Source organism: Diadema setosum, chromosome 5 (genome assembly GCF_964275005.1).
Source record: "Diadema setosum chromosome 5, eeDiaSeto1, whole genome shotgun sequence".
Taxonomy (NCBI): domain Eukaryota; kingdom Metazoa; phylum Echinodermata; class Echinoidea; order Diadematoida; family Diadematidae; genus Diadema; species Diadema setosum.
In genome coordinates, this window is record NC_092689.1 from 9622700 (window position 1) to 9635326 (window position 12627).

The 12627-nt window shown below is 37.3% G+C and overlaps 1 protein-coding gene across 1 annotated transcript in view; it reads left to right on the forward strand.

Moving 5' to 3' along the window:
* Positions 1 to 2167: 2167 nt before the first annotated feature.
* Positions 2168 to 12627, forward strand: part of LOC140229067 (bone morphogenetic protein receptor type-1B-like) — an 83988-nt gene continuing 73528 nt past the window's right edge. The window contains 1 exon segment of the mRNA XM_072309326.1: positions 2168 to 2261. Within this exon segment, the coding sequence (XP_072165427.1) occupies positions 2168 to 2261 (94 nt within the window).

The window sequence follows — 12627 nt, forward strand, 5'->3', positions numbered from 1 at the left end:
CGTCGATGTGTTTATGACCGCCCAGTCCATTCGAGAAAGATATTGTTTGCGCTCTTCATTCGGTTAAAAATTACAGAGGACATTAATGTGTTTCTGTTATGTTGACAAAAAGAAAGAAAGAAAGAAAGGAAGGAAGAAAGAAAGAAAGAAAGAAAGAAAGAAAGAAAGAAAGAAAGAAAGAAAGAAAGAAAGCAGCTGGTTATTGATTCGAGCATCGAAAAGACGACACAGCAAAATGAGCGTCGCTATAATGTTTTGATAACCAAACGGAATGTCTTTATGTATACGACACAGCGGACGTTCGGCCTATGTGGACAACAGACAATAATAATAATTGTAGTGACACTTTGCTCACTCCACACCATAGTAGCTGATGAAATCACATCAATATTTACAGCTCTCGATCTTTGCTAGGAGCATTATTGTATATAGAAAAGTCACAGAGCGAAGAAATTAGGGGGCATATCGCGATAATTTTAATAGAACGGATTTTTTTATTAGGATGCGTGAAATTCACAAAAGATATATTGACACTGTGCGCAATAGAAGTCCATAAACTATTCTTAATCAAGGAAATATTCTTTCACTGTACCTTTTTGTTAAGACTCGCTTCTCTTTTTAATCTATATACTGCTCATCAAATACACAAACACAAATACACACACACATACAACAGCATCATGATTTTAAAAAGCTTGCTGAGATGGGCTATACCGTTTTTCAAGAAAAGTAATTGTATGTTTCACTGGATTATTTTCCGCATTTCTACTTCCTAATTTGAGCTGTTCCAAACCGTATACTGTGGGAAAGCATGGTAGGCCAACATGGCATGAGCTTTCTGCTAGCCGTCATAATATGCGAGATCGTTTATATACAGCACTTCGAATAACGCAAATTTTTTTCTCTTACGATTTTCAATAAGTAGGACCTAATACGTGGAATATGCCGTTATGAGAAAAAAAAAACGAACATTAAAAGACAAGCCTGATTTATCTGTGTCATCAACAATGATCAGCAACAATAGACGTTCAAGGTGACACAAACTTGGCACACCTTATTGTTGGCCCTGGTTCAGAATAGTTTGCAGCCGGTTTTTGGCGCCCATTCAACAATTTGTTCCCTGTATAAAATCAGAGTCGGTTTCGTTACCACTTTCTGCAAAATACGAAATGCTCAGAATAGTGCATATTTCAGGTTTCAGGTCTCAGGTTTATTTAACACTTCCATCAAAATCAACACATCACAGAAACAAACAGCATTACAATCAAGACTACATAAAAGCATTAGTATTACGTTACTATTACAACAACATTCTTGACTCTACAACAAAACAAATATTGGATATTGCTTTGTAGCGGAGTTATTGGGATTATATCTCGTTTGCCAAACTAGCTACTGCAATGTGTCATCATATAGACCATAGTGGGCTGAAATGCACACAACGATAAAATGACTATAAATTATCAGTGATTCCTATATAATACGATGAAGATCTTTTTGTTATTCATTTTGTCTCTGGTGCGACTTTCTAGTCACAACAGCGTATACCAATGATGTGATAAAACAGGACTGTAGTATCAGGTTCGGACGGTGATTGATAGGGGAAGGAGACAGTGTAACTCTACCAATGGCTTGATTAGGTCCCTAATTACTAAGATGATAGGAAAATAGAAAATAACATTCAAAATTCATCGGGCCTGCGACTTCTGAAGAGAATACGAGAAATAGCACCGAGGATGTCATTAAGATACAATGAATAAATGCGTCACAACTGTGTGTGTCACATCTGAATAAATTGGAACAGGAAATACACCTGACATTTATTGGTCGGAGAAGAAAAAGATGTGAAAAGATAAAATCAAACGTTATAAATTACCGCGAGTGGAAGTACTTATAAAATTTGTTCCTTACTGCTTTTTACCCCAGCGTCAAAGCAAAATAAAGCAAAAACGAAGGATTTTCTTGTGTATTTGTATTCTCAGTGTAATGAAAGTTCTTATAGTTTCTGTTTAAATAATATACCGGTACACATTCTTAGATTCACCTGATTCAAAATCTTCAAGCACCGTGCTGTTTCCGAATGACGATTTGGGCCTTACGTGACGTCACTAAGGTCAGTCACGGTTCATCTGCATATTCATGAGCCTGTTTGACAGAGTACTAGAATATGGCGACAGATGTAACACTAACCGGACGAAAAGCGTGGTGGAATTTACCCTTTTTCTCAGCGTGTTTAGGACTGCTGAGCAGTTCTGCATCAGGTATGAGATCTTAGACATATATTGTAGAATACTGCATGATTTATTCCTTGACAGTGTTCGTTGAATAATCAGAAAATCTCGCTGAATTTGTTGATTTTGGCGGTGTTACCACTGTACGTGTGAATATGTACGGTGCATGTAGCGTAAACGAGTAATGTATCCACGGAGCCGTAGCCGTCTGCACAGCGGTCCGTCGTAAGGCAGGCAGGCAGTTCGGTTTGGTGTTACGGTGCATTGCTCACAGAAACTGACACGAAAAAGAATTGTGTTTATGCAGTGTCGTTTGGAATCACGCAGGCTTTTATAATCCTAGGAAATAGTAAAGACAATCCGCGACACTGGCAGTCTTTTTGAATTGTCTCTGAACTTCTAATGCAGTATCTGATGGGTGATGGCATGAATGAAGTGGGAATTGGCTAGACCTAGGCAATGAGCAGATCACATTTGTTTCGGCGTAGGCCCTAGGCCTATTTTCAGTGGAGAAGTAATTTAGTGCAGATAGTGTCATGCATGCATGGGACTGTGGTAATGTTGCTGATGACAGTGATGTGCAACAATTGTGATGTAGCCCATTGTAGGGCCTAGATCTGTCTGTGGCTACACTTGTAGGCCTAACATTAGGTTTCAATGAAGCCATGCCCCATGGCACATGGAAGCCATTGTTATGATTGTAGTCTTAACAATACAGTGTAAAGAGGTGTAGAGTTTATGTTACAATGTCAGTAAATTTGCATTTCACCAAGTCAAAATCACTCTCCAACTGAGTCCAAGGAAGTATACGACTACGGGCCTACGGGATACGAGTGTCCAACTGTCAGAGCATGAGATTGATATTGCATGATAGATACATTTATTGCTCAAACTCAATATGGGTCTAGAACTCATTGATATAAATCAAGGACGCTTAACTGAAAAGACAGGAAAGTGCGCGCTAATCCTGTACAAAACAAATGGACAGCGCGCGGTCCTCGAGCGTATTACGCACATCACCTGAGACGCGCTGTCTTGACACTTGATAAACAACAGCAGCAGCTACATAGTACAGGAATAGCACGTCTCGGGTGATGTGCGTCTTTTCCTGAGACGCGCTGTCTTTGAAGATGTTGTTGTTTAACAAGCGTCTTTGATTGTGAGATCATGTTGTTGCCAAATTTTTACCTCCACGAAATAATCCTTTTTACTTTAAAATCTTGTTCTTCAAAATAATCCCCTTAATCGTAAAAAAGCTATGACTATAATTTTTAAATCTTTTTAAAATAATAAAAATACCACTACCTTTGGAAATGAATGATGTTTCTAGGTGTACTGAGTTTGTACTTAGCTCTCTTTTGTATCGTCATGTAGGGTAGCCATTTTGTGTCCATTTTTATCGCGCGCCTTCTTATCTTGTTATCTACTATCTTTGATATAAATGCAAACATTCAAAGTTGACTGAGTCAATTGAGTGATAGAGATTGCCAAATTGAGGAATAGGATAGGACTATTCATGTGCATGGATTGTAGATTTACAGGCTATCATATCGTGAAAAATTACCCCGCTCATTCACTTCGCACAGTATCGCTTATTGCGTGTGTTATGTCTATACCACCTCCATTCACTTTTACACGCACGTGCGTGCGCGCACTGAATAAAGTGGGGTAATTTTTCACGATAATGCTGATTTACAGAGATCATGCACAAAATACAGGTGATTGTGACCAACTGGAAAAAAGAAAGAGTGAGGTGAAGTGGAATAGTACCGTAGTTGTGGGTAAACTTGGCCTAGCTGGTAAACTCGGCCCCCAGCACGCGCATTACAGCTAAGTTGTAATGCGCTCCCTGGGGGCCGAGTTTACTCATAACTACGGTACATGTATACAAAATAAGATACCAGGCCCAGAAAAAGAAAAAAGAAAAAAAAAGGTTCTGGTTAAAACTAGCATACATGTGCACTACTTGACTTCAATAGAAAGAAAAATAGCACTATTGAAGTTACCAAAGACACACAGTTTAACAAGTTCCTCGAACTATGACCTAGTATATGTTCTGGATTTGTTTAATATTCCTCACAAATTAATTTAAGAGTAAACGGCAATGAAAGTGAGATTTAGAACTCACTGTTTACAGCTCACAGTTGACAGATCACCCAAGTTCATTTCTTCTGTGCACGAAAAAAAAAATTACTCGTATAAGTGTATGCAAGATCTGCAGTGCATGATACCCATTCATTTGTAAACCATACCCGTTCTTGCGAAGTGCCAGGGTTTAGTGGAAAACTGTACTGTTTACTCATGAGCAGTGTGCATTTCTGTATTGAAGACTAAAATGCATGCTTCTAATGGCATGCATCAGTGGTACGCTCAGCAAATCGCCAGCAGGATATCTTTTTACTGTTTCCCTAGGGAAGTACATGTATGTAGTGGAAAAATGATTTGTCACTTTCAATGCTCTTGACCAATCAGTAAACAAGAAATGATTTGTGAACAGATATAATACCTCATGAAATAAACAATATAAATTCTATTAGAGAGTTCATACTTTGAATAGCAAGATACCTGTGGTCTTGCATGCATATTGTCTCAGTTGGTGTTTAATGTTTGTCAATCATTAACATCTTTTTGAACAGCTGTCCACTGGTGGTTTAATGTTACTGATTACTGTAGACCCTATAGTTGATTGCTTTTTTTTTTTAAATTGGAGTATAGAGTTAACAGAAATCAATGCTACACTGTATGTTTGCTTATAGGCATTTTGTTCTTCATTATTTATATTTGTTTACATATATCGCATGTGGATGTACTGTCGTTCTTTTTTTTTTCTTTGCAAGTTAGGCTAACACTCAATTGAAAGCTGCATCTCCACTGTATCTACATGTAGGATCTATATTCAGGATGTTAACAATGTCTGGATTAAGACTTCAGACATCACATGTCTCTTGTCCAAAGATAATATGCTCATATTTAACAAATTAAATAAATACATTCATGTGTGAAAAGCTAACATGTATCCAGTATTTTGCCTGTAATAATCATGGTGTGATGCAGCTTTTTAGGCAAATAAAGTAGCACTGTATGTCTCCCTTCCACCTCCACAGTAAAGTACAATATTTCATATACTACTGACCACATAGATGCTCGATGCTTTTTTGTCATTTCTGCTGCATGCGTTTAACAACTCCTAGCCCAGTTTCACGACAGTTTTGAAGGCTGCGGTGCTTTATCCAAAGTTGCAAAATCTTCCTCAAGCTACAGTTAGCACTGTTGGAGTGTGTGTATTCCTTGTCCACAGAAACTACATGTTTGATTGACCGAGAGCATAGGACTCTCCTTTATTTCTTTCCACATTTACAGTATATACAGTTAAAAACATGTACAATGATAGTGTATAATATGTTGTTAATCTGACCTTAATCATCAACGCTGCTAAAGTCAATGACTAAATTACTTCAATCTTGATCAAATAACTTGTTTTACAGTACCGGTACTCTGTTTTGAATGTTGCCATTTACTAGATTAGAAGTTTATAACAGAAAGTCAACATTTTCACTCCAGAACTTACTGAGAGGATGAAGAGAATTGTGCTCATAAAACTTGCCAAACTAAGAGAAACATGTTAGTTTTCTATGAAAAGATGTTAATGCAATTGTGCATTGAACACTGAATACCCCCTATATATCTTATGTCTGTCTGCACCTTGCATGGATGGCCCTTGTGTTTTATTTTCAAATTCTTTATTGCCTACTCAGATTTCACCCTCAATATACCATGTGCTTCTTTCCAGAGCAGTTACTCTCAGAGGTTCCTGTATCATCAGGGATGGGAGTCTTTAAAGATGCAAACACTATAAAATATACCAGCTGAAGATTAAAAATCATTTAATAGCAGGTAGACAATAACAAGTGTACTATGTTTATAGGAATGTTATAGTGCATTTTGAAATAGAATATTGCCTGCACAAGTGTGTGTGGGTACCAGACCACTGCTGTGGAGACTGCAGTTCTTCAGTGTATTCTTTTCATGTTTCATTGTGCAAACAAAGAATGTGGGGCACCGTTCATGTGTTTGAATACATGAGAACAGGCAGGTTTGCTCTTGATCTTGGACAAGTGTGAAAGCTGAGACTGCACCAAAAAAAAGAGAGAAAGAATTCTTTGCAGTTGAAAGCAGCACACCATTATTACAGCCACTTGTAGCAAGTCATAACATGAAGGTGTCCTTTTAAAGTGGCGCTCAATGTAGAAGTCAGAAACTGTGAGAAAGTAAATTAACATGGTGCCCTTGACATTCCAGGAGAGAGTTTCGGATGACACTGATGCCATCCAATAGGCTACTGCATGATCAAGGGCTGCTTTAAAAACACACACACACACACACACACACACACACACACACACACACAAAACAGCAACAACAATGATACTCCTACTAGTTACACTTATTGTACAAAATGTAGGTTCATACTTTACTAGTAGTTAACTCATAAACAGCTCAAACGACCTTTGAAAGAGCATGTTGTAGGAGCTATCAAAATAATCATGGAGCTGTGAGTACACAGTGTTGGTATAGTTGCATGCTGAATGCAGCTGAGTGATATGTGACAATATTTCTTCTCTTTTATATCATATGACAGTGGGAGATTTCATTTGTCTATTCCCATAGTGTGTTAGCTGCTATCAAAGAGTCTGATTGCTCTGACATCTTTATATTCAAGATTAGAGGGCAGTGCACAACACTTGCCGAGTTAAAACCCATTGTAAGCTCTATAACAAAAAAAAAAAAAACCCAAGGTGAACATCATTATGTCAGACCACGTAAGGTGGACATCATTATGTCAGACCACGTAATTGTTTTATTTTCTGTATTATGCTCCCTCAGTACTGTAAAACGAGGAATGTTCGCGTAGATTTTGATTTTGTGAATTTTGCGGGAGCCAAGATCCGCGAAATTAACATGCACATGAAAGTTCTTGTCTACATTATACGGATTTAATGTCAGAGGCAACTCACAAAATTTTCATGTCAAGAAAAAGGCTCCAATTCATGAAAATTTTATGCCACAAAATTATCATGTTTTACAGTATGCCTGGTATTACCACAGAATCTCTGAAACACATGGGACCAATGCATGTATGTGTCCTACAATATATCTCAAAGAAATTAAAGGGATGGTACAGTATTGGTGGAGATGAGAATTTGGCTTTTAACTTTTTGCGAGATACCAAGAAAACACTTATGATATAGTGCAGAGCATGCCATTTGAAGAGGAATTCAAAGTTTATTTGATGAAAATCGGGTTTGGAATGACTGAAACATCCAAAAACAAAGTAAAACAAAGAAATAATAATAAAGTGTGGGTCCCACACTTCATTAGAATCGCTCTTTTTTGGATATCTCAGCCATTTCAAAACCAATTTTCATCAAATAAACATTGAATTCCTCAAAGAATTACATGCTCTTTCATATTTCATAAGAGGTTTCTCATTATTTCACCAAAAAAAAAATCTTAGAAACCTGAAATTAGGTCTCAACGAAGACTGTACGATCCCTCTAAAACAGTGTTCTTGTCCTTTGTTGCCATATCCAGGCGTGGTTTCAGTTCAAGTCACCACAGGGTACAGTACATGTATGTTTTTAATAATGACACTATACTACACATACGAATTGAAATGTGGAAACATTGCAAAAGAAAGCTATCACTGTACATTTATTATTTAAGGAGAGTCATTTATATAATGGGGACATTTGCTGATGTGACTTGCAAATAAATGCCAGCTGTGATCAAAGTACATTCTTGTAATAAGCCAACTGAATTGTGTTCATGTACCTGAGAAGTCTGGAGGTGATATTGAGTGATTACATGTGCCCCCAACCCTTAGCACAATACTTTTTATCTATATTGTCCAAGCGAGCAAATGACTGCCTAATCAGATAACTAAGGAACAATTCAATGATCAGAAGCATATTTGTCTTGTCAATTCTTCCACTGTCGTTAATTATTAGTTGATTGTTCATTAAGCACTATATCATTGGAATTGAACGAGTCGATATGCCTGTGGGTATTGTGCTCTCGGTACATTGTTTCCCTGATAAGATCCATACCAGGTTGGCATTTCATAGATCATCCTTTTAAAACCTATGGGACTATGTAGGAGTTTATTCAGTTTGTTACAAACTATATGTTGTACTGAGATGCATGTCAGTAGCACTTTTTGTGACATTGTCCCTATGTGTTCAAGTACCTGTACATGTGCAGTTAACTAATGTCCTACACCACAGCAGGATGTTTTGTATCTCAGCGTTGGGAAAGAACATGTATGGTGGTGTATGAACACAGACAACTACACATACAAAATATCTAAAGGTGACCAAAGTCTGTAGAATATAGATGAAATAAAACTAGACACAAATGAAACCTTTAATACTTATAATAGCATACATGTCAAAAGGTTGTACAGAGTCACTTTAAATCATCATCATGCTAGAACTGCCATTTTCTGTCTTTGTTTTTTGTTTTAAACGAGGAAGATCAATAGGTATGCAAGAAAACAGTGTGCATATTTATTATGTCCACTTCTTATTTTTTAGGACTTATACACTTTGTTGTTTTTTTTTAACTTTTAGTCATATTTGACATATCACTGTTCCAAATTTAAGATCATGGACTGACATACTGCAGAATTGCTGGTTTAAAAAAAAAAAAAAAAAATGTTGTAGGCCTACACCCTGTGTTGGCAAGCTACTTTACTGAGCATGCACAGAGAGCTTTGTTTTGCATTTCAAACTGAATTCTTTATCATGTACACATGCCAGTGACTAAATATTGCAAACATGTGCCTGTGTAATGCCACGCTTCAGTTACAGTGCCATGCTTTAGTTGCAATGTATCCATTATAGCCTTACTATTTCAGGCAATCAGCATGATAGAAAACATAAACATTGCATCAGTGGTGCCAGGATTGATGCATTACGCATACACGTTTGCAAAAATTATTGTTGAGCTGATCAATATGAACTGCTTCATTGAGTACCGGTAGCATGCAGGGTGAGACGTTGGCAAGCTACTACAAATCCTTCACACGGGTGCTGCACTAGAGGGTTATTTTGAAACCCAATGCTGATGTATTGCTGACATTGTAACTGGTGCAGTGTTGTGTTTCAGTGCAGTGTTTACATTGTGCATGAGGCGATGTCTGCAAAGTTGGGGGATCACTGTGCAATAATTCAGCACTAAGCATGCACTGTGAATAGTATCTGTTTGAATACTGCTGTAGGTTTGCTAAAGAGATGTTCATCTCAGTTTGTTTTCTGTACTACATGTATATGAATAGGAGACTTGTTTTCAGTCATAGAAGTATCAAAGCAATAGTCCAGTGAAGATTTTAATTTTAATACAGTATATGTAGAATTATTATTCAACTGCAAAACATGTTATTTTGATGTGAAACAACAAAGTTTAATGTTTTATGTGGTTACTTGATTTCATCTTCTTGTGTGTATATCATTCTTTTGTGCATTACAGTCCGCTGTAGGTGATCCATGGCTTGTGTTGTTATTGTTGAGTGTATTTTTATAAGTGTCTATAAAGTCTGAAACCTTCAGTTTATGATGAAAGATATTTTATGAGCAAGACAAAGAGCTGTATGAAGTTGGAAAGAGGAGAAGCTTATATTGGTTGAGAACTGTGGTACCCCTAAATCAAACTGACTTTTATAAAAACTTTCTTTCACTCATTCTTTTTTTTTTTTGTCCAAAATAGTATCCCTCCAGCTAAAGTTAATTGTTTATCCTGAGTCATCATATTTTGTGCATTTCACAAGACTTTCAGCAGATGGAATAAGTTTCATAAATTTGATTAGGCGGAGGAGGAAAGATATTGCACAATTTGTGTGGTTGGCTGCCTCCGTATGTTTCCACATCCCGAAAATGTTTTTGCTGGAGATAACAAAAACAAACACACAGACCTCCGAAAAAGACGAGAAGATGATAGATCCATACTGCGAATAATCTGAAGTAAGAGGGAAGTGCTCCCACGGCAGCCATTGACTGATCAGATTGATCAAGTGCATATTAGGGCACGGATGGCGGTTCCCCTTGCAACAATCTAGCCTCGATGAATGTGCTCCATTTTCTGCCCAACCTTGGCTGCAGTTGATTCCCTGAAAACTTGTGACCCTCTTTTTTCCCCTCACAAGAATTGGCTATATCAGGACATAAAGATAAAGATAGAGGTATAGAGAAAGGGGAAGGAGAGAGAGAAAAAAAAAAACAAGAACAAAAAACCATGAAGAAGAGAGATGAGGATGGTTTGACAGAACCTGCAATTGTCGTCTATAATGACGCTGGTGATTGAGCCCAAATTGATGGAATTATGCTAAGCGATCGACCAAGTCGTGTGTTCGCATTTCCATTGCAAGGAGATATCGGAGGTGCCTGTTTGCGCAAATGTCATTAATGAGGGGTTTGGTTGGTATCGCTCATTTGCCTCCGATCGGGAGCAGGGTGCTGGCGCAGCATCCCAGTGGCAACCTTGAGAAAACACCTACAAATCGTGTATTGATGGAGATGGCACGGTTGTAATGGAGCATCACATTCATGTCACATCACAGCTGCTTCCTGCTGTGAAGTGTTTTCTTCTCGCTCTAACTTCATGTACTGTAGATGCACGTTTTTACAGGTTGTACAAATGTAGGTAATTGTGTCGTAGATAAAGTAACAAGCTTGCCTCTGTTTCAAGATCAGGTGAAATAACACATCTTGAGTATGTTAAGTTAGTCTTTTACTTCTTCTTTTCCCTTGGGACCATTTATTTTTCAGGAAGACTGATATGGATATTCTCCCTAAAATGTTGGTCATATAGAAGTCTTTTAGATGTAAGAGAAATAAGAAGCAATTTAGGGTAAGAGAAATAAGAAGCAATTTAGGGTCATGATTGAACCTTAGTAGACAGTACTAGTATTAGACAAAGTTAATCAATTATTTACAGCTCTGTGAAATATAGGGCTTCGGAAGATCTGTCGGTGAGTGCGTATGGGATTGAAACATGTCATGATGCAACAACGTAACTGACTTTTTTTTTCCCTTTTGAAAGACCTGTATGTATGGGGATATATCATCTAAATCATGTTAATCCTAAATCTGATTGGGTATATTACAGGCAAATCACTGTGATACTTGTGAAGAATTAATGCATTCACACATGTCAGTGTAATTCTAGGAGACATGATGTATTAATCCACATACTTGAAAAGCTTCTAAAACCAATCATTCAGTCAAAAAATAAAAAGCAGATAGAATTAACACTGTATGATAAAATGATAGAACTGATGCAGTTGTAGTTTCAATTTTTTGTTCTCATTGCCACAGGTATATTTTACTACAGACATTGATATGTTGATGCGTGTATTGAAAATTCCCAACAGATTACACATACACTGTGTACAGTGTACAACAACTGTTCAGATGGGCAGCATAGCCTACAAGTTACTCAAGCCCCAAAGCTTGAGGGTCAACTTCCTTGAAGAATTTGAAGTGCTGTATTGGGTAAACACAAGTAAGAAAAGATGGGCAGACTTGAGTGTGCTCAACTGTGGGATGAGATAATTGCCCATGTCTCCTGCTCTTTGTTAGGGGGAGAAGCCTATTACATAACAACCCCTTATAGGAAGCCATTGTTCTTTTAACCAATAGAAAATCTGTAGAGGCAGCATTAGCCAGTGAGTGGTCGTAAGTGAATTTGCCACAGTCTTAGCGACATCAATGGCATGTCTCCTACCACTATACAGAGCTGAATATAAACCATATGTTACAGGTAGACTTGTAGGTTTTCTATAGTTTCTTTTTAATCATCAGACCAGCAACTTTTAGTTTGCTTCTGTATGTTTGCACATGGATCATGCACTTCTACAGTAGTCATATCTAGCGGTATCTTCTTTGTCCATATGGAGCTGACTACATGCAGTTTTTGGGCAGTAAAACAACTTGAGTGATCCAGAACATGTGATTGTCAGAAGTTGAGAGGCAGGCCAGGGCCATGCTTGTCACATTAATCATAAAATGTATTTAAAATTATCATTGTTCGTCTTCATCAGTTCTTCTTCTCTATGATGATGATGATGATTAGTTTTATTATAATTGTTATCATTATTCTTGTTATTTTTTACTCTGATTATTCATACTCTTGATTTTTTTTTTATCAGTGAGTTAATTTTTTGTTGTTTTGTAGAACACTCTGTTGGTATGCATTCAGTATAGATGTTTAAACACTTACCCAGATTTTACAACAAACTTTGTCTTTCAACCACATCCACACATGTACTGTATGTAGTTTTCTCATGCAAGGTGTATGCCTGTGTGACTCATCTTTAAAAGCAAGAAAGAAAAAAGAAATT